Source organism: Ambystoma mexicanum, chromosome 6q, assembly GCF_040938575.1.
Source record: "Ambystoma mexicanum isolate Mex_15411 chromosome 6q, UKY_AmexF1_1, whole genome shotgun sequence".
NCBI classification, from domain to species: domain Eukaryota; kingdom Metazoa; phylum Chordata; class Amphibia; order Caudata; family Ambystomatidae; genus Ambystoma; species Ambystoma mexicanum.
In genome coordinates this window covers 28946098-28966555 of record NC_090937.1, presented here as the reverse complement: position 1 = coordinate 28966555, position 20458 = coordinate 28946098, and the positions used below count along the sequence as shown (strand labels likewise).

Sequence of the window (20458 nt, the reverse complement as noted above, 5' to 3'; positions counted from 1 at the left end):
ACAGTGGCCAAGACAATGGAGGTGGGGTATAGTCACACAACTGAACAGGTGCGTATTAAGGTGACTCATTTAAAATAATTACAGATGGGGGGGGCGCTGTTGCGCGGCTGCTTGAGATGGCTGCTGCCTGAGTGGCTCTGGCCAAGGCCTTTCCATCCTGTTTGATATCCTGCACTTCTGGGGCCCGTTCTCCAACGGTGGATCGCCAGATGATCGTTGAAATTGTGCGGCACCCGCCGCTTTGGGTTTTGCGGCTGCGGGCACGTCGGGTGCCGCAGGCGAGGAAAGGTGCCGGCTGTGGCCTAGCTGGCGGTGTTGGAGGTACAGGCGGGGGACAGGGGGCTCCTCGCCGCTCCTTCCTCTTCCTCGCCGCCCGCAGCTGCGGAGCTTGGGGCTGCATTGGATTCCTGGAGTTGCAGCCGGTCCCAGCTGGAGCGTCCTCCTGGAGTTCTGCGCCGGTCTGGTCGGCACTACACTGAGGCCGTCCGAGGCTTCGCTGGTTCGGCCCGGCCCCTCTGGACTAGCGGTCAGCCGATCCGGATTGCTCTGTCCGGCCCCTGCTACCCGAGGAGGCTCGTCGCCTGCTTAGCGTTGCAGAGATTGGGAGAGACTTACCTGTAGGCTCATCCTGCGGCAGCTTGAGAGCTGGCTCACCTCATCTGAACATGCGTACCGGCTGGAGCCATTTGGTCACCCGAAGTTGAGGTGAGGCGCGCCCCATTGTGTCAAATAAAAAAGCCGGGGCGTGCTCCTAGTCACTTCCCAATTGCCTGGTCCTTCCCCTTCGGAGGGGGCCTGCCCCTGGGTGGGCATTCACCGACACAGAACAATGTTTGTTCCCCTGGACACTGACCCGCACGCCACCTGGGGCTGGATCTGCCTTGGGGGGGGGGGTGCTCCCTTACTAATATCATTCCAGTTGGCTGCTCTTTCTCAACCCCGGACTGATATCAACGTGGGACCAACGCACTCCCCTTGAACTGAGAGATGTGGCTTCCCTTCTATTAGCACCTGGCTTCATCATGGAGGATTCCTGACAGCACTATTCCTTAGGCACTGTAGCGGCACGCATACCTTTCCTTTGACCCTGTTGGCCCCTGTCCTCACGGGGGTATCTCTGACCGCTGATCAATTCTGTGGGGGCGTGGAGGAGAGGGCTCCCCCCGGCTGTTCACTGGCCATAACAACAAGCTGCTCTAACTGTATTGGGCTTGTGAGCCCCTGGAACCATCTCTGGCTGGCAGACCACCAACCAACCCATTGGCTCGCTACTGGCACACCTGGTCCTGCTCACGGGGGAAACGGTGCATAGGACCCCGACTGCCTTGGCTGCGCGGGGCGGTACCGCGGGCTCCTTTCTTGTGGGACGCTGCGGGGACTGATCCGCATTAGACAACTGCATAGATTGCGGGTGATTAAATGCCATCTGCGCTTCCGACTTTTGCTGGCTCTGTGTCTCCAGGTTCTCACCCACCCCACCATGGGGAATCACAAGAAACAGGCCAAAATGGAGCAGTTCGCCCGCTCCGATCATCCTTGTCGGCCGCCATCTCCCTCCTCAAGCCAGTCCCCATCCCAAATTGATGTTGCCACCCTGAACCAGACTTTTCTTGCTCTAAAGAGCAGTACCGACAGCCTGGGTGCAAAAATAGACTCCTTAACCCATAAGGTGGACACCTCGACCATACGGATCGACAAGCTGTGTGGGTGCATGGCTGAAGCGGAGCACCGCATAGGGGAGGGCGAAAACAAAGTTTTCACACTGCAGCGTGTGGTGGCAGATCTGCAACAGGCTTAAAAAACAATAATCACAGCCTAGAACGAGGACTTCGAGGGTCGTTCCAGACGGAACATACGCATACTCGGTGTGCCGGAATCCACAGTAATTGACAATATGGAGAAGTTCACGGAAACACTCCTTACTGAAATCCTGGACCACCCACCGCTTACATCGATATTCATGGTGGAGCGAGCACACCGTTCTCTTGCAGTGAGGCCTCCCCCTGGCGCCCCGGAACGCCCAATCATAACTAGAATTTTCAACTATCAAGATCGTGATATCATTTTGAGCTCTGCCGGGTGGTGAGTGGGAGGGGAGAGGAGGTCTGGGAGGGAGAGGGCGTTGCGATGGGGCCCATGCGTGATTCGACTGTTTCCGGACTTCAGCCCTGCGGTCCAAGATCAGAGAAAAACGTTAAATGCTGTAAAAACTGTCCTCCGACGAAAGGGGATCAAATATGCAATGCTCGGAAACCCACTGGGTTAGGGGGAAGGAACCACCGCTTCGATCCAAGGCTATTCAGCATTTGTTCCAATCCCCATACATGGCGAAAAAGCATGGGGTGGCTTTATTGGTTTCTCCCAAGGCTCTTTGTCCCAGAGGCTCACAGATCCGACCCGGAGGGTTGCTATATTATCGTTAAGGGGTCAGTGAGAAGCAGGTTGATTACTCTGGTGGGGGTTTATGCCCCAAACGAGGCGCAGGATCATTTTTGGGAAAGGATGGGGGAGACTATTCGAGGTTTTGTGGAGGGTGCATTGATAGTTGGTGGTGAATATAACATGGTTTTCTGGCCGGATAGGGATAGAAAGTCCCTCTCCCCCAGGGGGTTCAGAGGAAGTTAGCGGACTCGTTTCGACGGACCAATGAGGTGCTGCGCCTGGTGGACATGCATTCCGTCGAGGGGAACCGTGACCCTCTCTTTACCTTTTTCACTGCGGTACACGGTGCGTTCTCTAGGATAGATTACGTTTTAGTGGATTCAACGCTCCGGGATAGCATCTCAGACTTTGGCGTGGAAGTTGTCCCGTGGTCTGATCATGATTTAGTTAGGGTCACGTTGGGGGTTCCCCGCTGGTCCCGTCCAGAGCTCGGTGGATATGCAATGATAACCTGCTACTAGATAAGGAGCTTAAGCAGTCTCTTTTGGGTTCAATTAATGAGTATTTCCTTCTTAACGACAAAGGGGAGGTGGATGTCCTGGGAGTGTGGGATGCATTTAAGGCCACAGTTAGGGGCGGGCGTGCTCATGGAGATGGGTGCGAGAAAGACGAGGGAGAGGGGTCGGGAGGAACTTAAATTGAGGGAGGGAATAGCTGCCATTCAGCCGGGAGGAAAGCTTAAGTCCCAGATGGGCCCCGGAAAATGGGAGGAGCTTCCGAGTCTTAAGGCTAAACTGTCAGCCTTGCTTGTGGGACAAACAGAGAGAAAGCTGATAGCAACAGAGTTTGGGCATTATTATGAGGGTCTTTATCCGTCGGAATAGTCAGGTGACGGGGCTGATGTGGACCAGTTTCTGGAATCTCTTCACATCCCTCGCCTTGCCACTGAGAACGTTGACATGTTAGAGCTCCCAGTTTCTCCTCAGGAAGTGGTTGATACTATCTCTTCTTTGAAGAGTGGCACAGCGCCAGGTGACGATGGCTTTACTGTCCGCTTTTATAAGACGTTCCGCTCCGCGGTAGCCCAGTTTCTGGCTATGGTTTTTAACTCTGCCTTGGATTCTGGTTCCCTGCCTCCCTCCATGATGTCGGCTCTTATAGTAGTGTTACCGAAAGATGGGAAGGATCCTTCACGACTTCAGTCATATAGACCCATTTACCTTCTTAATGTAGATGTTAAGATTTTGGCTAAACTCTTGGCGAATAGGCTGTCTAAATTTCTTCCCTCCCTGGTTCATGGTGACCAAGTCGGATTCATCCCTGGTCGCCAGGGGTCAGACAATGTGAGGAAGACCTTGGGGCTAATGCATGAGGTGTCGAAGCAAGAGGTGGAGGCATATCTCTTGTCTTTGGACTCAGATAAGGCCTTCAACCGTGTCGAATGGCTACACATGGGAGGGGACTACAGAAAATGGGCTTTGGGGACAACTTTTGTATGTGGATCTCTGCTTTGTACAATGGTCCCTCAGCTAAGGTGCTGGTTAATGGCTGCATATCAGTGGGGTTCCCGCTCTCTCGGGGAACACGTCAGGGGTGTCTCCTCTCCTGTGTTGTGTTGTATGCGTTGGTGATGGAGCCTTTTGCCATTGCGATCAGGGCCGATGGGGACTGACGGAGGTGCATTGCGGAAACCATGAATTCAAGTTATCCTTATTTGCAAATGAGATTCTGGTGTACCTGGCAAGTCTTCGCGAGACTCTCCCGAGGTTGTTGGGTCTGATTCGTCGTTTCGGGTCATTCTCTGGGTTAAAGGTTAACTTATCCAAGTCATGTATAATGCCAATGGGAAGGGGGGGGGGGGGATCTTGAGATCGAGGGAAGAGAGGAAGTATATGGTGTGCGTGTGGAGCGAGAGTTTACCAGGTATCTGGGCACTAACATTCCCATAGATTTAGGCAAAGTGTTTGAGCTAAACTCCCCCCGCCCCCCTCTTCAGACAAAAATCCAGGGCGATCTTTTAAGGTGGGCCCCCTTGACCGTTTCATGGTTTGGGCGAATGGTGGTGGTGGTCAAAATGAACATTCTCCCGCGGCTCCTCTATCTTTTCACGACCCTTCCTTGCCTAGTCCCAGACTCTATTCTCGTATCCTTCGTTTCATCTGGAATGGTAAGAGACCTAGAGTAAGTTGGTCTACCTTGACCCTTCCCAAGTCCTATGGGGGCTTTGGTTTCCCAGACTTTAGAGGTTATTATAAAGCAGTTCAATTATGAGTTATGCTGGAGCACTTGAGGGACGAGCTGCGGACATATGTGGAAGATGTTCAGGTCCATCCAAGAAAAGTTAGGGACCTCCTGTGCGCTCCCCCGAGCTCCATTCCGCAGCCCATTAAATCACATCCGGTTCTTGCTGTCTTGTGGTCGGTTTGGAGGCCTACTAGAGACAATAGGCTTTTTTCCTCTTGGCCCCCGATATCTTTGTCTTATGTACCTTGTCGCCTGGGGGGGGGGGCTGGGGCTTGCTGTTATTTTTACCAGTGGAAATGTGCTTGGATGTTTGCGGGGACTTCACCATTAGCTTAGCCTAAATGTAAAGATGCGCATGTGTTTAGTCTCTACTCTTAGTCTCTAGCACCATGGATTCTCGGAGGCCTAGTCAACCTGGGGTTTAGCGGGAGGAATGGGGCGGGGGGGGATAATGGGAGGGCTTAGTTGTTGGACAGATTCATTATTTTTTCTCTGTTAAGTGTCTCTTGGTGGACTTGTTTTTCTTTTGCTTAAAACTTCAATAAAAATAAAGATGCAATGCTCTACCCAGCTAGGCTTCGTGTTCAACATAATGGGTCTGCGGTCTTCACCTCTCCTGAGGCCGCTGAGCGTTTTGCCTCAGGCCTCCCAGACCCTGTGAGTCATCTGGGACGCACTCCTCATTACAAGCGATGCCGATTAGACAAGTCGCAATGGTGATCGCCGATCTGCGAAGTCAGGTCCTAGTGACATCTAATGACTGAGGCCTTTGGAGCGTGCTGGCCGCCTACAGCGCTCCACCATCACCTGCAGGCACTGCGGTTTGATTGTTAATTATGGGGTTTATGTGGGATTGGGGTGGGATAGGGTTGCCGGTAGGTTACGGTTTCTGGCGTGGGAGGGTTTTGGGGACGAGAGAGCCAAGGTTCTGGCTGGGTTGTTCTCTGTTCTGGGTTACAACACTCAGCGGGCCTTTTGACCACCCACGCAGACAAAATGTGTCAGCATTTGTTGCATGCATATACCCTCCATCACAATGTCCCCTCGGCTGATATGTTCGCACATATGATGGGGGGGCAGGCAAAAGGCACTTTCGGTCCCATCTTGGAATATAAGGGGGATTTACCAATTCTAAGAAGACCCGCTTAATTACAAATTTTTGCAGGAACCATGGGGTTAACGTACTTTGCATTCAAGAAACCCACCTTCCTAAGTGGGCCCCCCCCCCCTTCCTAGGCTTGCTGGGTGGGGTATTCATAGGTATGAATCGTCCTATACGTCACATTCTAGAGGGGTGGCCATTTACATTCACAGCTCCTTGCAATTTAGGTTACACGAGCAACTCAGAGATGACAAGGATAGATTTGCGATTCTGGCGGGTGAGCTACGTGGTCTTAAGATGCTGCTCATTGATGTGTATGCGCCGAACACTGACTTCCCAGAGTTCTTCCACCGGTGCGCGACGCACATCCAGAAATTCCCAGGTTACGAGATTGTCTGGTCTGGTGATTTTAATTTGGCCCACACGCTGGAATTGGACAGATCTGTGACTAGCCAAACTTCCCTCCCCCTGGCGGCTAAAGCCTGGGCTGCCATCTCCCAGTATCAGGACCTGTATGATGCATGGAGATCACTAGAGAGTATACATTCTTCTCGGGGGTACATGGTAGCTGTTCTAGAATGGACTAGGTTATGGTCACTCCCCAGCTCCTTAGGAACACTGTTGTGGCTTCCATCCTTCCTCGTACCCTTTCTGATCACTCCTGTTCTGGCATGCATTCCCATCCTTACGGATTTCCCAGGTCATCTCAGGTGGAGATTCAGGGCTCACGCCCTGCAGGACGTGGCCTTCCAGTCAGAGATAGGGCAAGATATCGAAACGTTTTCTCAATTTAATGCAGACTCTGTCCCAGGTCAGAGTACAGTTTGGGAAGCATTTAAAGTTTACCTGCAAGGTTGTTGCATCTCTAGGGAGGGCGGGGTGCTTAAGGCCGTTAGGAGATCCATACGAGTCCTCGAAGGCAAGATTAGGGGGAAAAAGGAGAATCTGCAGGGCGAAGCTGATACCCCTGAGCTCTGTCGTGAACTGCTGGCCCTTAGGGAGGAATTACTCCGACTGGCCGCCAGTGAGGAGAGATACATGGGGGATCCTATCCTTTCAAAACAGATATGGTGAAGTGGATCGCCCAAGCAAAACCCTGGCATGGGCCATTGGGAAGGAGCGTCAATCTACCATTGTACCCGAGGTCGTGATGGAACCTTGATTAAAGGCCTACAGGGAATGAACACAGAATTCTGTGAATATTACAGTCAATTATACACATCGCGCCCACACTTGGGGCATGATGAGTTGACCCAGTATTTGGAGGAGGTGGCGCTGGGCTGGTTGGACCCGGAGCAGGGCGCTCTGCTCAATGCGCCCATCACTGAAGAGGAAATCTGCAAGGCTATAAACTCTTCCTAACGGGCTACTGGGCCAGACAGAATCACTGCGGAATTCTGCAAGGCATACGCAGATCTAGTGCTTCCCCATTTGCTCAGCATGTTTGACGGTGCTTTCTCAAGTGGTTCTCTTCCGGAATCCACAAGGTCAGCCCTGGTGACAGTGCTCCTTAAGCCCGGGATGACCCCCGACAATTGGCCTCGTATCGCCCATTGTCACTTATCAACACCGACAACAAAATCCTTGCAAAAATACTCACTGACTGCATCCTTCCCCACATGCCAGCTTTGGTCCTTCCAGACCAAGCTGGTTTTATCCCTAGCCATTCCACTCAGTTTAATTTGAGGCGCTTATTCACCTTAATGCACAATGTCAATCCAGAGGTCCCAAATGCCATAGCGGCGCTTGACGCGGAGAAGGCATGCGACTCCATCTAGTGGTCTTTCCTCTTCAAAGTGCTCCACCGATCCGGGTTCGGATTGACGTTCATAGTGTGGTTCAAAATACTATACCCCGCCCCCAAGGCAGCAACATGCACCAACGGTATAGTTTCGGAATACATCTACCCTACGTGGGGTACCCGCCAGGGGTGCCCCTTTTCACCTGTCCTATTCGCTCTCGCAATGGAGCCATTGGCATGACACATCCGGGAACAACACGCGCGCAGGGGCGTGGTGGTGCGTACGCACGCACGTATCTGTGATATCCTTATACGCCAAAGACATCCTCTTATTTGTTAAACACACTCAGCAAAATTTAAGTCCCCTGATTCAAGAGGTGGTCAGGTTTGGCGAGCTGTCTGGTCTCAGAATCAATTGACCAAATCTGAGGTACTCCCCCTGACTCCCTCCGTGCAACAAGCTGATGTGGGGGGGGGGGGGGGGGGGGGGGGGTTTCGTTGGTGCCCACAGGATAGGTTACCTAGGGGTGAGGGTCTCCACCATGCCAGACGCCTTAAATAGGGAGACTTACATACAAACCCTAGTGGAACTAGAACAGAAGGTTGGGGCCTGGATACTACTTCCTTTGTCTCAAGCGGCCCGTATTGCATTGTCCAAGATGGTCATCCTTCCTAAATTATTATATATTTTCAACAATGTCCCACTTTGGCCTCCGATGCGCTATTGGGTTCCTGTCAGGAAAATGATGACGAGATTAGTGTGGGCTGGTAAGGGTGGCGTATGAAACTCACCCGGCCATACGAACAGGGTGGCCTGGAATGCCCAGATACGTTTTTTATATTATCTTGCGGTACAGGTACAATACATCGCCGGCTGGAGTTCTCCAGGTCCTGAGATCCCACATAACCACCTTGCGTCGGCAATCACCTCTCCTAATGCACTCATTGGGTTGCTATGGGGCAACAGGGATCCCATTCCGAGGGGTGAGAGTCAACCACTGGCTGTAACATGTAAAGCTTGGGATAGGATTTGTCTGCTACTCTATTCCACTTCCCTTTACCACCCCTCTTTCCCAAACTACAATATAGTTATGGTCCCACTCACATGACAAATCCTTTAAGGAACTCTTTCTAAGACTGGGGGTGCAGACTCTTTGTGACCCAGTCCACAATGACCAGATGGTGACTTGGGAGGTGCTTAAATGCAGAGGCATCCATAATTCAGCGTCTTTACTACTACAGGCTTCGGGGCACACTTAAGGGTATGTGGCCGGAATTCCCCCATGCTCCCTCCCTTCATCCAGCCCCGAGCCTGATCATACAACCACAGTCACTTGGTAAGCTTGTGTCAACTATTTACAACTCGATTAGGGCTGGGACTGCATGTGGTAACCGTAGGCATGTGCGCACATGGCAATCAACCCTTGGAGAGCCTTTGAGTGAGGATCAATGGAAGGCAATTGGCATGCAAACCCGGCAATTGGCATGCAAACCCGACATATCCTTGAATGGCCGTTGTAGGTTGATTCAGTTCAAATGTATCCATCAGGCCTACTACTCTCCCGCCACCCTTGGCCGGTTCTTCCCTGGGAGATCTTTTGCATGTAAGAGATGTGGGAACACAGATGCAGACTTTTTCCATGTCGTTTGGTCTTGCCCTTGCATTAGGTTCTTTTGATCCGGCATAGAGGCGGCGATGAATGCGATGCTTCCCTCGCCAGGAACGTATTCTCCAGAACTGTGGTTGCTGGCACTGATAGAGGGTGACACTCGCTCGGAGAAGAAACTCTTAAGTATGGCCTCTGTGCTGGCTAGGTATCTTGTAGCTAAATATTGGGGGAGATCTAACCCGCCCACCGTTACTAAATGGCTGGAAATTATGAACATATCGGAGCGACGAGAGACTGGGTATGCCTCCACTTTACCAGCCTCCAGCCGCCCTCTTGATTACTAGCATCCTCTGAGACGGTACATGGAGGATGTGTCCTCAATGGCGCAATACCCTACCCCCTCCCTGGTCCATGCTTAATAGTGCAAGACTGTGGCTGGCTGGCCTCCTATCCTGGAGGTGGGGGGGGGCGGGCAGGGACCGGAGTGAACAGTTCCTTCTCCCGTTGTATAGTGCTGACTACCTGGAACTGTACGACTATGTTGGGTGCTAATCTATTTGTGCCGGGGATGTGGGGGGGGGTGTTCATAGTCCGTGGGTGAGAGGTAATCTGTTGGTTTCATATTTGAAAACTCAATAAAGAAAGTTGGAAAAAAAATATATTTACAGATGGGTTCCTCAATACCCATTAAAACTTGAAGCGGAGGCTGAAAGGACACTGGTTATAAAGTCACTCCTAGAGCAAGGTATAATAGTGCCCACTAGCAGCCCATGTAACACCCAGATTTTCCCAGTGAAGAAGACAGAAGTCAACGTATAGATTCGTTCAGGAACACAGGACCGTGAAGGCCGTAGTTACTCGCTTATGAGGCATGTAAAGAACATACTAAAGTTCTGCTTACTGCTCTAGCCAGGGAGGGCCACAAGACATCTAAATATAAATTACAACTATGTGTAGAGAGAGCTCACTACCTATGACATTATTGAAGAGTATTAGATACCACCTACACGGTACATGGAAAGAAATAAGTCTAAAATTACAAGGCCACAAACGATCACGCAGATTAGGACATTTTTGGTGATAGTCTGCTATTGCGGGCAGTGGATACTGGTATGCCGCAATAGTAAAGCCTCTCCAAGTCTATATACACGATTAATTCCTGTACAATTACAGTGGACTCAGGAGACAGAGGAAGCCTTTACCTAGGTGAAGAGGCAGCTAGCTGAAGCACCTGCGTTAGGCAAACCAAGTTATAAGAAAGGTTTTGTACTGTCATGAGAAAAATGGGTTTGCACTGGCAGTGCTTGCCCAGAAACATTGGTTCCACTGCAGAACCATCACTTACTATGTCAAAGTACTAGATCCGGTTGCGGCAGGGAGGACTCCCTGTCTAAGATCAGTGGCAGCAGCAACTCTGGCATTGGAGCAGAGTGAGAATATTGCGTTAGGGTCGCCTTCTGAAGTGTAAATGGAACGTTACAGGCACTTTTCTATAGGGGAGTTGTAATGTTAGTGAAACCTGTACTTATAAGCATACTTTGCCTACACTTCTCAGGGGAGCCACTGCACTTTGTGACACCATCTCAGTCAGGCCCCCAGTTGGACAATACACGGTTAACTTCTCCAGGGTGTTATATGAACATTTCATTTACGAATCATTGGGGAGGGTGAGCTGGATCTTTTCAGATAAATTATAAAGTGAAGGATTGAAAAAGTGCTTGTGGAAGTAGGGTCCTCCTCCCTTAGACCGACGCTGAAGTGTTAAAATATCAAGGGTTAACTTTCACTGTGGGAGACTGCACCCCAAACAGAATTGAACAGGCTTGATACGAATACTGCATTTGTCATACATGTTGTGTTGTGAAGTGGACGACTCTTCCCCCAGTACTGGCTATTCTGACAGTCAAAATAGCTGAAATGTCGGTAGGACCAGGGAGTGGGTGCGCTGCATCAGAGCCTTAACTCTCAGCCCGCCCAATCCGAAATATAAGGCAAACGCTGACTCAGAACCAGCTGCCAAGACTGCATCACTTAGCATTGACGAATGTTCATACTTTAACATCAACAATAAAGAGAGCCTGTCAAAATAGCACTGAGTAAACAAATACATTGCGACATTAAAGAACAGTTTGACACAGTGTACTAAACAACGCATCACCATGGGGTATGTCAGTGTAGGCCCAGGCTAGATCGAGCTCCCCTCCCGTGAATTCACAGCACATGGCACAGGAGTGCAGGTTGACACTCACCTTGTCTCTCTCGCCTTCCTCGGTTTCGGGCTCCGCCACACCATCTCCCGCACCTCCTCTGCTGCCCCCAGCTCTGTGCCTCAGGCCTGACATGTTGGGTGTTACACGGCTGTGGAGGGAAGCAGGCACAGAATGTTTATATTAAGGCGGGGGTCCAGATCACGATCACTTCAGAAATAATTCAAAACTCAGTCTCACTACTGGCAAGATGTAGTCGTTCCTGTGCATGCTCGTGCCTAAGAAGAAACACTGTGGCCCGATTCACAGAGCTTTTCCCAATGGGATTGCACGATTATAAAATGCTTCCAAGAATCAGGCAGTGTGCATCAGCAGCTCCCTTCTCGCGGTCACGCGCCATAGCGTTCAGGTAAACGCGCAATGACCTTGTCACCAGGTGCTTCTACCCCAAACACGCAGAGACCTTGCGTGCCATAAATGGTACTCTGTCCTGCGCTGCATACCCCGCCAGTCCGTTGAATCGAACCCTGCGGTACAGCCCCGGTCTTCCCCCTAAACGTACTCTGGCTCTTCTTGCGTATTTACATCACCAAATATCAATTGTCTTTTTCCTTACACAATTTAAGATTTTCGTTTTGTTTGAGCCCACCCTGTGTACCGTATCGGCTCTCTCAATTTAGCCGAGCTATGGAGAAAAAGTGCAACGTAATTACTTCAAAATTTCACTGTAAGCAAGGAGACCAGGCTAAGCTATTGTTAAACCATGTATCCACTACCCCCAGGGGCACAACTAGACCAAAACTGGGTGGGGATTAATTTCAGGGGCAGGGACTTTATGTGGGGCATGGCATGTTTGTGGGAACTAGTTTAAGGTTAGGAGCATATTGTACAATTTAATGGCATTAGAACACATGAAGCAAACATTTTTAAAGAAATTGTAGGACCATTATGCATACAGCCAGACAGTGACAGAGTTCTGTCTAGGCCATGTGGGTTAAAAGACATGCAAACCTGCTAATCTGGGTACGTATTGACACCAACAGACGTAACATCACAGAAAACGGCATTGCAAAAAGCGTGGTCAGTCTTAGATGTGGTGTGCGCCCCTTCAATAAAACCATGGCGTGTATGTAATAAAAAAGGGGGCAGTCCGGTATCACGAGGCGTTCGTGAGCACAGGGCCCCAACTGAGTGAACTGTCGGGGAGGCCATACCAGTATGTGCCTCTCTCTGACTTAACACTGGCGATTAGGCAGTTGGCACGAGGGTTACCATCCGTGTGGCTTGCCTTCGGAGAATGGCAGGCCCGCGGCGTACGGTACTGTGCTCTGGCAGGGGCTGCTGCGCTGACGAACTACAACAGCTGATCAAGACCAGACCGACGGTGGTGGTGGTGAATTAAGTGGATGCGTTGGTGCTTGGCACCCACCCACGACCTCCTGCTGCACGACTCCTTCCGGTGGAGAGATACCAGTTTAGGGACAGCGCGTGGTTCTGGGGAGGGGCTGCAGGCCTCAAACTGCCTGTTAGTTCCATCCTGGCCACAAGTGCATGCTCAGGTAGTGCCTGGACTAGGTTAGCAGGTAGTTTTTCCGAAACATTATTTAAAAAGAAAAAAAAAGCTAAAGAATAAGACATTTTTCAGGAAAAGTGACATTTTAATGTACAGGGCCTCATAAGATCGATGTGCCACACCGCAGGAACTGTTGGAGGGGCCATACAAAGAGGTACCCCGTCTGCCCTGGCCGAGAGTGCTTGTGCGCCCCATCGTTAGTAGCCCCGCCTGTGACAGGAGGCATACGTGCCCACGGACCAGCCCAAGGTCCTGCACTCCAGTGGCTTTAGTCTGCTTGCACCCACCTATACAGCACCCAAGTCCTAACACGGCAAAGGATGGCGGGGTGCCCCGCTAGCACCGGACTGCAGCGCCCTCCTGCTTTACTGCAAGAATTTGACATCAGAGGAGCCCAGGCTTTACGCTGCAGGTGGTCGCTTGGGTGATGCGTCTGGAGGTTTGTACAGTCACGTGTGAAGACAAAAGACGCTACTAAAAAGTCTATCATGCTTCACTCAGCTAGCATTGCCATGCATAATATATTTGAGACCCTACAACGCATGGATGGTAAATTTGGTGCGACGAAGACTGCGCTCCTAGAATATTTTGGCGAACCTGGACTACGAAATGTTACTTATGAGGACTGAGGTGCAGGAGAATCCCTCAATGCGTTCGACAGTAGAGACTGCAGCACATGGCAGTGACGTGTTCCTGGCGTGATGAGGAACACGAGATGCAGCGGCTGCTGATTCAAGGTTGTTGTCAATAAAGATCAGGAGACAGATACTGCATGAGCACGGTATTACCCTGGCACGCATCCTGGAACTGGGACACTCACACAAACTAGCAGATGTCAGGGCGACCAAGATATGTGCCGCCATAAAGTCGGTTAAGCTGGAGGATGCATGTGTCCTCTGAAGGCAACAGTACTGTATGACGACCGTCGTGGAACAAGGAAGGAAGGTCAGGGAAATGATCAGACCCTGTGGTCCCAATGTGGCTAGGACCTTACCCATTCCAAAGACTGAGCAGCAAAGGGCCACGTCTGTGGCAGATGTGGCATATCCAACCACTTCACACGTGTCTGCCGGCACAATCTACCCCAATCGAGAGGGCAAGCCTCTCCAAGACAATCATTCCAACAGTCGGCACGAACATTGGCCCAGGTGGAACAGCCTCCCCTTGTGGTGGACCAACCAGAAGAAAGGAGGTGTTCTTCATTTCCAGCATGACAGAACTGTATGTGTCCAAGAAGTGCCAACCTAAGTGCATGGTCCGCATCTGCGACTCTCCAGTCCCCGTACTTATTGACACAGGGGCATTGTGAGTGTCATGGCAGATGATCATTACCGGCAGCTGACAAAGGCCCCACCCTTGAATGACACACAAGTGCGTATGCACACATTTGGAGGGAAACAACCACTGCCTCTAGAAGGTGTTTTCATAGCGAGTGTTCAACAAGACATGAACATAAAAGGCAGATTCTTCATCACCAAAGTGAGCGACATAACACTGCTTGCTTGCGCCGCTGCAGAGGCGCTACACATCGTCAACTTTGCCTTTGGTGTCTATCTGGAATACATAGAGTGCCTGCTGGCCTGCTTCTTGGGTGTAGTCACAGGCATTGGGAAGCTAACTGGAGACCAGATCGGCTTTCACATTGATTTCACCATCCAGCCGATAGCGCAGAAGCACAGGCGAGTGCCATTCCAACTGCGCGAGAAAGCCAAGAGAGCTGGACAACCTGGTGAAGATGGATATAATGCAGGTAAAAGGGCCAACCCTGTGGGTCTCTCCGCTAGTAATCGCCAGAAAGCCCAAGCGGCCAGAATCAATAGGCATCTGTGTAGACATGCGTCTCCCAAACTAGGGCATCAGCAGGGAAAGGCACATTCCGCCGACAGATGATAATCTTGGCGTATCTGCAGGGAGGCAAATACTTTCCAAAACTGGACCTCAGACCTGGCCAACACCAATTTTTGATGGACCCCGCATCCCGCTACAACACGATGCACAGAGGGCTATACAGATACAAGCGCCTGAACTTCAGGATATCATTGGCCAGGGAGGTCTTCCAAACTACCATCCGTGGCCCCCTGGCTGCACTCAAAGGTGCCATTAACATAAGCAACAAAAGCATGGTATTCACCAAACCTGAGCAAGAATACCTGGATAGACTTGGGAATGTCTGCAAGCGGATCCACCAGCTAGAGTTAATGCTACATAAGGACAAGGGTGCCTTCTTACAAAAGAAACATTTATTTTTCAGTTTTGTGTTCCAAGAAAGCAGTATTTATCCTGACCCTGTGAACGTGAAGGACATCAAAGAAGCAGGAGCTCCCATTGTTTGAGGTGTGCAGCTTCCTGGGATGGTCACGTACTCCGGCAGATTCCTCCAGAACTCAGCCACCCTATCCGAACCTCACCAAGAAGGACTGTGCATGGAGATGGACTGCCCTTGAACAGAGCGCATTTGAGGACATTACGAGCGCGCTTACCGCTGACACCATGGCCCTTGATCCAGGAAAGAGTGCTGAAATCATAGTGGACGCCAGCCCGATCGCCTAGTGGTGTTCATGAGCAGAGCCCTTTTTTCGACAGAACAAAAAGGTCCTCACAAACAGAACGCGAGGCCCTGGCTGTGCTTTGGAGCTACACATGTATGAGGAAGAGGAAAGGCAAAGACATTTTCAACAATAATTGCTGGGGACCAAAACCTTCCCAACTGCTAAATCCTGAGGAGAAAAAAATAGAACTAGTAGCATACTTAACCAAATAAACATTAAGCTTCATTACCAAATTAATTTGATATAAAATGTTACAAAATGTATTTAAAACAAAAAAAACTAAACTATAAAAATCACAAAACCCACAGGTAACAAAATATGAAAAACTGGACCAGCACACGTGTGAGGCCAGGCGGTTCCATGTCATTTCATTGCAGGATGTTTTTTCCAATGGAAAATCCAATCGAATTTTATTTAATTATTTTTGGGGGGGTTCCCCCCCCCCCTCCGAAACCCACCCCCCATTACATTTAATTGTTTATGTATTCACAAACACCCACACCGCATATATAATTGTCTAAACCCCCTAAAAAACGGAATGGGTTTTTCATTAAAAAAAAATTTGCTGTAATAAAAAAAATAAAACATGAAAAAACATCTTGTTATGAAAGGATGTTGTACCAGGCCAGGCAGGCACTCAAGCAGATATGGTGCATACGGACTGAACTCCAGTTCATGGAAGATGGGCTGGTCCTCAGGGGATCAAAAATGGTCATCCTGGCAAGTTAAGTGATGCGTGTGCTGGAACTAGCCCACAAAGGTCACTAAGGGGTAGCCAAAATGAAGGCACGCCTTCGGCTGAAAGTCTGGTTTCAAGGTCTTGAGGAGAAGGTGGAGGAGTTTGTCCATAGGTGTGTGTGGTGCCAAGTGGCAATGCCCTACAATGAGGAACCCTGCATGAGCCCTTGGACCGGAGCTGCCTGTCGTGGGAGGTCATGCACATGGACTTGGATCTACATACCATGACGCACAATTCCTAGTCGATCAGTGGTCACGGTACCCCGAAGTGGAATTTGTGGAGTCCACCTCACTGGAAGACGTGTTGCCAGAAAATATATTTGCCACCCACAGCCTGCCTACTTAACTCTGTATGGACAATGGCCTCGCCCTTCCAAAGTGGTGGGTTCTTGGATTACCTGCAGGCCCATGGGTTGAGACACTGGAAGGTGACACCAGTCTGGCCGAGGGCAAATGGGGAAGCAGAAAAGCTGATGCGCATGCTCAAAAAGGTCGAATTGCACATGGACAAGGAGAGTGAGCGAAGAGGGCTTTATCAGTTTGTCTGAGTAACGCACTACCCCACTGCTCAACCTGAGTACCACCAGCGGAAGCGCTCTTACAGCAATACCCGAGCGGACTGTTGCCAGATCACTCACCTCACAGCTCACGGGATATTGATGACGAAGTAGTGTTTGAGAAGAGGAGAAGAGTAAATGAGAGGGAGAACGACAGGAGGAGGCTGCAAGAACAAGGTCTGGAAGTAGGGGGCAGAGTCCTGGTTTGGTCTAGACACCCGAAGGGGAAGACGTCACTTCACATAAGCAACCTCCGTTCAGAGTAGTGGCTACAAAAGGCTCTATGATCACCATTACAAATGGCCAGGCAACAGTCACAAGGAACTCCAGTTTCTCCTGGAAGTTGGCAAGTTCGCCTGCATCTACTGGAGGATGTCAGCGAGTCCTCCACGATGGTCAGGACTGGGCAGTGAGGAGTCAGATCAAGGAGGACCCCTGTCCAGCGATGACGACAGCCCAACGGATCTTGGGGGGGGGGTGGAGGTGCCGTTATGGACGAAGGCGGTCCGATCGAGGAGTGGCGCTATCCCGTGCCGGAGCACCGCCGGCAGCGGAGCTACATGCCAGTCTTTGAAGTAGGTCTCTCTTGACCTGAGCAATGTATTAGCTAATGTTGATCAAGAATAGATACAGGTGGACATGGTTTGCCACCGTTATGGTTGTGTGGACATTACATGTTCGTTTTATTCAATTATGAAAAAGGAGGAGTGTGGTGTGTGTGCCCCTTCAATAAAACCATGGTGTGATATGTCATGGCGTGTATGTAATAAGTAGCAGTCCTGTGTCACGAGGCATTCGTGAGCACAGCGCCCCAACTGAGTCAACTGGTCTCCGTCTGTCTCTCTGTTGTCAGCACACATGGCACTCTCAGACTTAACATTAGGTTCTTGAGACACCATGAGAAGTGACATTACAAGAAGTTTCCATGAGTAAGATGAAAGAACTTTGTGCAGTAAAATACATGACTGGTCACTATTATAATGTATGGAGCATCTCGATAGTCAGGTGAACCATGAGTGAAGCATTTTATTTTGTTATAAAGTAATATAATAACATAAGCTATGAACTGAATCAGAGTGACTCCAAGGAAGACAGTGATGATTTGCCCAGGATATCATACATTGTGAAACCGGGATGTGGGTAATTTAAGCACTTGACCACATATCTTGCCAGGCCTAGTCAATCTAAATATCGAATAAGGGTTTGGGTTACGAGCTTAGACATCCTTTGATTATAGCAATGCCTTGAAAATAACATGACACAACAAACTAGCATTACACTATATAGTCATAGAAATATGTTGACTAAATAGTATGGCTTTATTTATTTTTTTACGATCCTGCATGAAAGGTCACAGTAGCACCATGCAAAGTAATGTTTTGATTATTTAACTGTAATCTTAATTACTCATACTCATACTCCTACTCTTCCTTGTCACAGTACTTACTTGTGAGACTCGAGCCTTCCCCCACAGAACCCTTCTTCCAACTTCTTATTCTCACTCCTCCTGGAGATACCCCTTTCCCATAATCGTCAGTTTTCATTTACCCACCAGGATCATGGGCCCTCTGCCACAGATGGTGGGGGGGGCTGTTGAATGGGACTTTGACGAGGAAGAGCAGTAATAGGAATAATGAAGATTACTGGTTTACCTCCACGTCCCTCTTCGTCCCAGTACTTACCAATGAGGTACACCAATGCAATCTAGGAGAAGATCATGACAACAAAATCACAAACCACCTAAAATGCTGCTGAAACACATACTTTATTAACCCTGAACTCAGGCAATCGGACATCAGATAACCCCCTCCCCCCCCCCCCGAGATTAAGACCCCTGCACCAAACAAACTACTAGCATCATACTGTACGTTAAGCCTATAGTACTGGATGAAAGTGTTTGGGTTAGCCCACATAGCTGCCCTGCATATCTACTGCAGGAAGACCCCCACAATCATTAGCCCAGGATGCTGCCACACCCCTGGTTGAGGGACGCTGGATTTTCCCCGAAGGGGACATAATTTCTGCATAGACCGTGGTAATGACCAATCTGATACACCCACCGATAGTCAAAACCAAGGCCTAATAACCCGTCCTCGATTGTCCAAAAGTAACCAAGAGACTGTCCTTTCTGATGTCAAAACCCAAAGAACCACCGACCGACCGACCGACCGACCCATCCACAGACCCATCCACAGACCCATCCACAGACCCATCCACAGACCCATCCACAGACCCATCCACAGACCCATCCACAGACCCATCCACAGACCCATCCACAGACCCATCCACAGACCGTCCTCCGAAAATCCAAACAAAAACATCCTAGACCTGTGAAACCTGGACCCTGCTTTGGGAAGAAATGCTGGCAACAGAAAATAGCCCCCACCCAGCCTACCCACCCACCCCCAACCACCCACCATCTCTCTCCCGATCTGTACACAGACGTAACAGCTACACTAATAGGTATCCTTCAGGGTTAGTAACATAATATCAAATTCCCCCAGGGTTAAAAAAAATGCCCTCCTAAGTAGAGGAAAACACCAAGGGAAGATCCCAACTCGGCGCAGCTGCACATGTCGAAGGACGAGATACTGAAAAACTCCTGAGCAGCTTACCCACCAGAAATTCCCTCTATTCTTCAGAGACCCAGTCTTCACTCAGGGCCCAAATAGCCGCCCACTGAGCCCTGAGGAAGGTCACCAACAACCCCTTGTCAAAACCAAACAAATTTCACCACTAAAAAGGAAAAAAAACACACTCCAATGCGGATAACCCAAGCTGCTCACACCAAGCCCTAAAATGACCTCCAATGCCTCTCATAACACTCGACCATAGCAAGAGGCCTGCATCCTATAATGACCAGGCTACTTAATCAGAAATTCCCAAGTTCCTCAACCCACTCCTTTCCAGACCTCCAGTGAATTGCATTTCCCTGCAGCACAGCTTCCTGCATCCTCAACGGGGGGAAACAAGGAGGAAATCTTCCCCATTCATGAGGCCACTACCACCCTCGCTTTGCCCAATACTGTACCACCAGAATTATGTCCATGTGACTGGACCCGATCTTCCCTCTGGGAATAAGAAGAAAAGCATACAAGAGTCCCGTGGGCCATTTTAAGCTTAATGCATTCCCCACCCCCAAAAAAATGGAAATCTGAAGCAAGATGCCCCCAGCTGAGCTGTCTGGGGAGACTAAGATGCAGAACTGACATCTGAAACCTTCAGCATATTCTCAAAGATGTCTGGGAGTAGACATTTCCTGGGAACGTGGAAACACCCTGCCAATACACGGACATAGATAGTCTCCAGGACTACTAGGTGACCTTCTGCCCAGTGACTAATCATCACTACAAATTATTTTAGGGATCTGGACTTTGTCCCTCTGTGGTGATTGAAGTACGCTAGTGCCGCAGAATTGTCTGTCCCAATCAGAAAGCCCTGTTGAGCACCATTTCTGAAAAACCTGAAGGGCTATGCCAGTCGCTGCTAGGTCCCTTCAGTTAGAGGAGTGGGACCTCTTTTGGAGTCCACCGTTCCTGGTCAGATGTCAAAAGTTGCACCCCCAGGTAACTATGCTCCTATCTAATGGACCCAGGCCCATTCCTTTCTCCAGATTGGAATCCACCAACCAAAATCTCAACTCATCCTTCAACCCCACCAAGTTTTATTCGGACCTTCGTAGGATTTGGATGCCAGCCTCTTAGAATATGTGAGACCAGAGGTTGTAGGTGCCATCTCACCCAGAACACCAGAAA

General features: G+C 50.0%; 1 protein-coding gene across 4 annotated transcripts in view; it reads right to left on the bottom strand.

Annotated features, from left to right (window-relative positions):
- Positions 1-20458, bottom strand: part of CDS1 (CDP-diacylglycerol synthase 1) — an 865373-nt gene that overhangs the window by 802028 nt on the left and 42887 nt on the right. For all 4 annotated transcript variants that reach the window (XM_069630399.1, XM_069630400.1, XM_069630402.1 and 1 more), the window contains one exon: positions 11329-11437. In XM_069630399.1, the coding sequence (XP_069486500.1) occupies positions 11329-11421 (93 nt within the window). In that variant the 5' untranslated portion in view covers positions 11422-11437. The remainder of the gene's footprint in view (positions 1-11328; positions 11438-20458) is intronic.